At 33.0% G+C, this 9,179-nt stretch overlaps 1 protein-coding gene across 1 annotated transcript in view; it reads left to right on the forward strand.

Moving 5' to 3' along the window:
* Ostn (osteocrin) overlaps positions 1-7,316 on the forward strand; it is a 19,143-nt gene extending 11,827 nt beyond the window's left edge. Inside the window, exon 3 of the mRNA XM_013019406.1 lies at positions 7,232-7,316. Coding sequence (XP_012874860.1) covers positions 7,232-7,316 — 85 coding nt within the window. The remainder of the gene's footprint in view (positions 1-7,231) is intronic.
* The last annotated feature ends 1,863 nt before the right edge of the window (positions 7,317-9,179 follow it).

The raw sequence follows: 9,179 nt of genomic DNA on the forward strand, positions 1-9,179 counted from the left end.
CTCTCTCTCTCTCTCTCTCTCTCTCTCTCTCTCTCTCTCTCTCTCTGTCTTTGGCTTTCTTGCTTTTATTTTCTTTCTTGTTTTTTTTTGTGGGGGGAAGAATATTTAGGTTTGACTTAGGGCCTTGTGTTTGGTAAGCAAGCTAAGATCATCTCTGTGGAGAAAACAGTGTATATTAAAGATTTTATAAATGATAGTGATTTTGATAGTAAGACTCAATATCATAAAGATTTGAGTTTCCACATACTTATTTTGTCCCTAAGAATCAAGACAATTCTAGCCAAAACTACAATAACATTTCCATGAAATTTGAGAAGCTGAATCTATTATTAGGATGGAGATGATTCTGAAGTAAGAAGCAAAATTATTGATGTGTTAAAACATTAAAGATTTATTACACAGTAAGAAAAATGAATTGCAGTTACATAGTTGATAAAAATCTAACATTCAGAGTGTTCTAAGTTCTCCCACAACTCAATATTCAAAAGAAATACATGCTCATAGAAAAACAGTAAATTGAAACAAGCACTTCCAAAACCAAAGATCCAAACTAATGTAAAGATAAACAATGCCACTAGAATTCAGAGAATATCAATAAAAACTTAAATAGGATGCTTACTAAGGTATCATATCGTCAAAATTAAAAAACACAGCAAGTATTGGTATAGATTTGAAATCATAGGAATCATTATACATTGATCTCGTGCAGTTACAAAGAGTAAATTAGCACAAATTTAGAAAATAACTTGGCTATGTAATAGTAAACCTTTAGTGAATACAAAGCCATGTTTAAGAAAAATTTTATTGCTACAGTATATAACAACAATAAAAAGAAAATGCCTTAAATTTTCATCTATTCCACACATGTCAATATCAAGAAATTTCAGACTACACAATATTTGCTGAAATGAAGGGAATACATGCATGAATCTTCTTACTTTTGCATCTTTGTTGAAGAATAATTGACTAAAAACTTTATATGTAGAACATATAACAGCATTTGATGTGTACACATTTTGAAATGATTGCCACAATCAAACAAATTAACATACCTATCATTTTGCACAATTATTTGCCTTTTTCATGATAAGATCACTTGAAATCTAGCCTCAGCAAATTTAAATATCCAAAACACATCATTAAGGCATGGTTTGTATAGCTAAAAATATTAAAATGTGTCACTAATAATATAGTAACATTACTATTATAGTCATATTAATTCATATACTAATATTACTAATCTTACTATTACTATAGTAATCATACTATAGTAATCTTACTATTACTATTGTGTTATGATTAATATAGTAGTAATGCTATAGTACTATTGCTATTATAATTATAATTATATATTGCTATATAATAATATATAATAGTACAATCACATATTATATAAGTAGTATTATAATTATTGTAATAGTAATAGTACTATTGTATTATAATTAACATAGTAATATTACTATATTATTATTGGTATAGTATTATTAATACAACTGCTACTAAGGGTATTAATATTAGCTACTGTCATCTTGCTGTGCATTAAGATTTCAGTACATGATACACTTTAAGTGTAACTTTAATACTGCCTAAACCAAATAAAAGGTTTTTTAAGAATCATCACATAGATTATAAAATGAGGAAAGCGAAGAAATGACTAGACTAAGTCTCAGTTTCTGAGGCAGAGCCACCAGAGCAAGGCACTAGGGAAAGAGGACAGGAGGATTTCTAAAGGCATGCCAATTTTCTATCTCTTATGCTGGTGCTATAAACAAGAATGTTCCCTTTTACTTTCTCCAATCTGAACCCAGGTAAATTCATACTCTTTTGTATATGTGAAATGATTTTCAAAATGTTGAAATACAATTTTTTTCTAACAGACTTTTTAGAATAATGGAATTACCCAAGAACATAAACATAAACAAAATCCTATTTAACATAGGAAGTCCACACTATATGTTAAACAATCAATCTAACCATTCTGTTCCTCTCAGTTTAATAGGCTATATCTTTAAACTACATGCAGAATATTTTTTAATGAAAAAGGTGGTTTTCTTTAATGCTTATATTTTAACCATGTCATACCATCATTTTGTCACAAGAGGGACTAAATAGTCAGGATGTACAGAATGCTTTGCTTTTAATCTTAGAAATATTTCTTTAACCTCTGTTTCCACACTGTATATTCTCATTCATGCATATCTTACATGATATTACATGTGTATTTATACATTTCCTATCAGCAAAAATGTTGAAACAACTACAAGCTAGTTATTTTGTTTCTGAATTTATTAATATGATACAAAAAGTTTTAATTTACTAAGAGCTACCATGATTTTGTTTTATGGAAATAATTGTTTTACTTCCATATTAGTGCAAAAAAATTAAATGATGAGTGGATTTATATGTGTGAGAATATGTGCTTTTCAAGTTCACTATATAGATACTACAAATTTGTAAATAATCCCAAATCTGACAATATGAATCAGAGTAATTATGGATTCATTATTAAACTAAAGCCACACCCAGCCAAATTTTCTACCCACTTTGCCATCCTCTACTGTAAGGAAATGTAAGCGTATATGTAGAAAAAGAAAGAAAACTATATACCTGGACATTTCATTGAACTTTTTAGATATTATAAAGTTCTCGGGTTGTAGAAAACTTAGTTATCTGAATACAACTGGGCTGCTATCAGTTAAAATGTATAAAATGTCTTCAAGTATATTACCTCATTCACTCTATTCTTTGTAAAATGTAAACTTTGAGGTAATATTTGTCTTATCACTGTATAACCAAAATAAGTACAAATATGCACAAATACATTCAAATATTATGTAACAAATAAATATGCTAAATGAATAACACCCTAAAAGATGAAAATAGTAGTTTTGGGGTTTTTTTTAATAAAAAAAAAAGCCAGCAAGGCAGGAAGGCAAGAAAGCAAGAAGTCAGGATGGGAAAGAGGGAAGAAGGGAGAAAGGAATGAAGGAAGGAGAGAAGGAGGGAGAGATAGAGAAGGAGAAAAGGAGAAATGGAAGGGAAGGAAGAAGGGAAGAAGGAGGAAAAGAAGGATAGAGAAGGTTAGAATAACAGAATTGCAGATCAAAATGACGGTAATCACAGTTTGAGTACTACATTTCCTGGTTCCTAATTTTTTAGACAATATCTAGAATGAAAAAAGAGGGAAAAACGAAATGAGGGCAGAGGAAAAAGAAGAGAAAAAGAAAGGAAGAGATGGTAGGAAGTGCTATTCCGCCTTCAACACCACAACTGCTGCCTTTCATTTGCTGGAGTTTGAAAGATCTTACTGTTGTAAAGCAAAAAAAAGAAAAATACTATTTTTACAGTTTTTAATCTTAATTTTGAAAAAAATCAATTGGTAGTTAGGAACCAATAAAATATTGTGCTTTGAGCTATCTAGTTTGTAAGCGCATCATATGTTTCTTTAAAAAGGAAAATGATTATTTTTCATGGCACCATTATTGAAATGATAACATACGCAATCTCTCAGCTTCTGTTTCTTCCTCTTTTAAGTCTTTCAACCATCTGGAAAGGTTTGGTGCTTCACTTCCTCTTCCTATTAGACTAAGTTTACAACCCTTGAACTTTCTCCTCCATCTCAAGTGGCCTTTTTTGCCTTACCCATTTTGTAGTTATAATGATAAAATATTCAGAAAATGAATTAGAGGGTTAAAACCCCCACTGTATATTATATATTAGCCCCATTATATTTGGACGCAAAAATCACTTGGAGAAAAAAATCATATTATCATCTCTTCTTAAAGACTCTGGTAACTAGATTGGATCCACTCGGATAATACCACAAAAATCTTCTTACTTCCTGGATCTCAAATCTAATCCTGTCTTGCAGAATCAGTTTTGCTGTGTGAAAGGACATTTGTTCAAATTGAAAGAATTATGGTATGGACATCATGAGAAGCCACTCTTCTGATTACCACAGAAAAATAACTGCTTCAATTCAGAATTATTTAAAATAAAGATTTAATTTCCCAACAGCCATTATTTCTATTTACATCAAGAACTTAAAGCATGAGTCACATGCCTAGTTTTGTTAATGATTCTTAATCATTAATTTTAAGCTAATTTTACAAATTGCACGTGTCCCATCTGATTAACAATTTGAAAACTATGTAGTCAACTTGGGCCCCTCAATGGATGAATGGATGGAGAAAATGTGGCATATATACACAATGGAATTCTACTTCCATTAGAAAGAATGATATGATACCATTAGTAAGAAAATGGAAAGAATTGGAAAAAAAATTATATTAAGTGAAGTAAGCCAGATCCAAAGAAACAGGTTGCATGGTTTCCCTCATTTGTTGTAACTAGAATGTGCCTATAAATCTACAAGTAAACATGTTGGATGGTTTTTAAAAATGCACTAGGATGTGATAAATTATACCAGACTCTAGATATTTACACAGTGAAACCAAAGGAGGGAACTCCAAGAAATAGAAACAAGAGGTTTTTGTTCCTTTTTTTGTTTTCTGTACTTCTTGTCTTGTATGTAAATGTATCTGTTTGGGGGAGGGTAAGGGAGAGCACAGAAATGGTGGGACAAGGTGTGAACAAATGCAGTAGTGATATTCACTAAGCACTATGTTGAAGATGAATTATACAACTTGTTGAGACGAGAAAAGAAAAACTGGGAGAAAGCAAGGGAAGAGGGACATTGTCCAAAAAGACATGTACTCATTACCTTATTTATGTAACCATAACCCCTCTGTATATCACCTTTATAATACCAATTAAAAACAAAAAAAGAAAGTCACCAAAAAAGTGCAAACAACAGGCACCTCTTAAAGGGGTATGTTTCTAGAAGTTTGAAGAGCAGTATTGGTAAAGCTATGGTAGAAGTTTGCTTTAACTGTTTTTTTTTTCTGTTTTGGTTTTCCCTTGATTTTTATTTAACTAATCCAATTTCTGACTAGGACTCAAATTCTTATGAGATCAAAACGAAGAGCCAGCCAGATGTTGGTGGCTCACACCTGTAATCCTAGTTATTCACGAGCATGAACTATAAGGATTGTAGTTCAACATCAACCCTAGCTGTAAAGTCTGTGAGATTCTTAACTCCAATTAGCCACCAAAAAGCCAGAAGTGGAGTAATGGTTCAAGTGGTAGAGCATTAGCTTTGAGCAGAAAAACTAAGGGACAGCATTCAAGGCCTGAGTTCAAACTTCAATATAAACACAATTAAAGAAAATAAATTTAAAAAGAGCCTATTTAAATGAAGGGTTAATGTAAGCCAACAAATAAAGGAAGGCTACATTATATAAAAAGTACTATATAGATCACTTACTCCTAAACATTTCAGGTAAGCACTATAGCAAGTGCCATGGCTATTTTTATCATGTCTGCATGCACAACACTCAGCACAGCAGGTGGCAGGTAGGTGTGCTTCAGATCAATAATTTTTTGAATAAATTAAGCAATGCTTATATATTGTACATGTATAGTCTGGAAATAAGAGTCCTTTATATTTCCATTTTTCTCTATGGTCTTCAGAACCTTTGAATAATTCTACCCAATCAAGCAGTTAGGCTCATAGACCTGGGTTTTCCTATGTTCTATTTAAATTTGAATGCTGACTTCTTTTTTTGTTAAAACTCTTTTTTTTATTGTTACACCTTCCTTTATTTTCCCCCTACCATCCCTTTCCTCTCCAACTCCTCTCACCCTCACCCCCAATGCAACGTTGTGAAGTTCATTTTCAACATACTATCTTGTACATCTCATTGTTACAATGGGTCATCCTGTATCCTCATTTCAGCATTTCATTATTTCCCTTCCCCTCCCCATATTAGAAAAATGTATATACAAGATGCAGGGCACCGGAATCAAATACAGTGACAACAGGGGTTGTACCATGGGGGAAGAACATACAAAGAAACAAAAAAAAATCACATAATACATTATAAGTACATTTAAAAGAATAGCAACAAAGATAAAACCTTTTATGTCCCTATCTTGGGGTTCATTTGGTTTAGCATGAGGTTATATGGTCATATGTACACAGCTTTTGACCTTTTCTGCTTGTCCTAAACATATACTCATTATTGCAGATAAGGGAAACTATGGGACCTAGGTTTCTTTGAGACTGGTTTACTTCACTTAACATAATTTTTTCCAACTCTTTCCATTTCCTTTCCATTCATCTACTAAGTGGCATCTGGGTTGGTTACATATCTTAGCTATGGTGAATAATACTGCCATAAACATAGTTGTGCTGGTAGCTTTAGTATGGCCTTGTTTGTGAGCATTTGGGTTAAATGCCCAAAAGTGAGATGCTGGGTCATAGGGGAGCTCTATGAGGAATTTTTTGAGGAACCTCAATACTGCTTTCCAAAGTGGTTGAACAAGTTTACATTCCCACCAACAATGCAGTAGAATTCCCTTTTGGCCACATCCCCTCCAACATCTGTTGTTATTAGATTTCTTGATGATAGCCATTCTAACAGTGAGGTAGAATGGAAGAAAGTCAGCCTCTTCAGTAAATGGTGCTGGAAAAATTGGTTAACCACCTGTAGAAAACTAATGCTAGATCCCCATATATCACCCTGCACCTGAATCAACTCTAAATGGATCAAATGAATCAAAGACCTTGAAGTCAAAGCAGACACCCTGAAAACATTACAGGAAGGAATAGGAGAAACTCTAGGGCTCCTTGGCACAGGCTGAAATTTTCTTTAAAAAGACCCAGAAACACAACAAATGGGACAAATGGGATTGCATGAAACTGCAGAGCTTCTGCCTGGCAAAGGACATAGCTAGCAAGATCAATAGAAAGTCCACAGATTGGGAGAAGATCTTCACTAACCATACAACGAACAAGGGCCTCATATCTAAAATACACTTAAAACTCAAAAAATTAAATCCCCCAACAACAAATCCTCAAAGAAACAACCGCCCAATTAATATGGGGGCTAAAGACTTAGAGACTTCTCTGAAGAGGAAATAAGAATGGGCTATAGGCACATGAAGAAATGCTCAACTTCTCTAGCCATAAAAGAAATGCAAATAAAAAACATTGAATGCTGACTTCTTTAAGCTTTAATTTTCTCCACAAATGTCAAAAGTCTAAGAATGGCAACTAGAGAATGGTAACTATTTCAACTCCTGAAAAACTACTTGAAGCAGAAAAAATAAAACTAATGACAAATAACTTGGACTTTAGCTTTAAAATGTTCTTCTTGGTTTGTTTCAGGAAAGTAGTAGATCATCCAAAAAAGCGATTTGGTATCCCCATGGATCGGATTGGTAGAAACCGGCTCTCAAATTCCAGAGGCTGAGTCCAATTGTGAGTACAATTTGAATTAGTAACAATATCTTATTCGATTTTACATTTTACAATAGACTAGTTGATAGAAATTTACTTATAAATCTCTTTTTTGGCTTATTATCTTACATTTCACCTTTTCAAACATTTCTCTATTCAATTGGTATACTGATACTAAGAAGCTTTTAGAGCTGGAAAGGTTGCTCAGTGGTAGAATGCCTGCCTTAATGCATGAGGCCCTGAGTTCGATTCCTCAGCACCATATGAGCAGAAAAAGCTGGAAATGGCACTGTGGCTCAAGTGGTAGAGTGCTAACCTTGAGCTGCAGAGCTGAGGGACAGCTCCCCACAGAGCTCAGACCCCACAACAAAAAAATTTTTTAAAAAAAGAAACTTTTAGAAAGCAAAGTTCATCTTATCCTTTAAAAAATTCACATTAACATTTCATTCCAAAAATCAAAACTCAGATTTAGTTAGTTGGGACAGACTATGTAATTATTGACCATTATATGCAAGTCAGAGTTGAAATGACAACACAATAAATTTTCTTCATAAATATACATGAATGTAGACCAATCCCTTTGGTATTTCCTCTCAACACCTTTCATTCCCAGTAGTTACAACACACTGGAACTGCCTTAATATTCTCATGCTATAGAAAAGATAACTCTCCTCTCTGCTTCTCTCATGATGACCTCCAGACCTTAATACAGAGACTCGAAAAGCATCATATTAGCCTGATCCTCTCATAATTGAAATAATTCAAGTTTTTCTTTCTCCTCAAATGCATTAAAGCCATAAAGAAATGCCAATGTTTTGTCATAATACAGGGATTTGTTCATTAATGATATTCTACCATTTTCAAATGACAGTAAATACAGGAGAATTGAATTCTGTGAAGAATCTACCATTAGAAGAGTATCATCTGAAAAAATCAGATTAAGCTATTTTTCTTTCCTTTCAAGAAATATAGTAAGTGTAAGTAACTATTTGAGATTGTTAAAGCATTGCCATTTAAGTGGGAATTAGCTAATTACAACTATAACCTGTTGAAATCAGGGCCACATCTTCCAGTTTATTGACATTTTAACACTATAACTCCGCAATATATGGAGTAAGTTTGAGTCAGGTGCCAGTAATCCTAGCTACTCAGGATACTGAGATCTGAAAATCTCGGTTCAAAGCCAGCATAGACAGGAAAGTCCAAGAGCCTCGTCTCCAATGAAGCACAAAAAAAGCCAGAAGTAGAGATGTAACTCAAGTGGTAGAATGCTAGCCTTGAGCAACAAAAGCTTAGCAACAATGCCCTAGTCCTGAGTTCAAGCCCAGGACTAGCACAAAAATTAGTAAATGAATAAGTTTATAAATATAATTATATATATATATATGTATACTTTTACCATGCTTAACCTTCTTTAACATTTCTGAACTCAAACAAGACAAGCTTGATAAACAAATTACAAAGGAAATTCATTTTTACATGAATACTCATGATTTCTGTTCTTAGATCCTAAAATCCACGGAAATCTATTAAACTATGAAAAAATATTCATAATAATTCTGTATGGAGTCTAAGATAAGCATGGTGTTCCTAGCTTAACAGACTTGATTGATTCTCTTGACAATTACTGTCTACAGTATTCAAACCTAAAGACAGTACTATCGTTGAAAAGTAAGTTTAGAAAAGAATCTGGTAAGGGGAAACAAAGGAGGAGGCAACAATGCTTCATAAGAAATGTACTCATTACTTTGCTCATGTAATTGTAACCCCTCTGTAGGGTATTTTCACAATAAAAAAAGAAAAAAGAAAAGAATCTAACATTATAAACATTCTTTCTCTTTTGTCAATTATTGTGCATTCAGCATCTCAACCAATA

This window comes from Dipodomys ordii, unplaced genomic scaffold (genome assembly GCF_000151885.1).
Source record: "Dipodomys ordii isolate 6190 unplaced genomic scaffold, Dord_2.0 Scaffold45, whole genome shotgun sequence".
Taxonomy (NCBI): Eukaryota; Metazoa; Chordata; class Mammalia; order Rodentia; family Heteromyidae; genus Dipodomys; species Dipodomys ordii.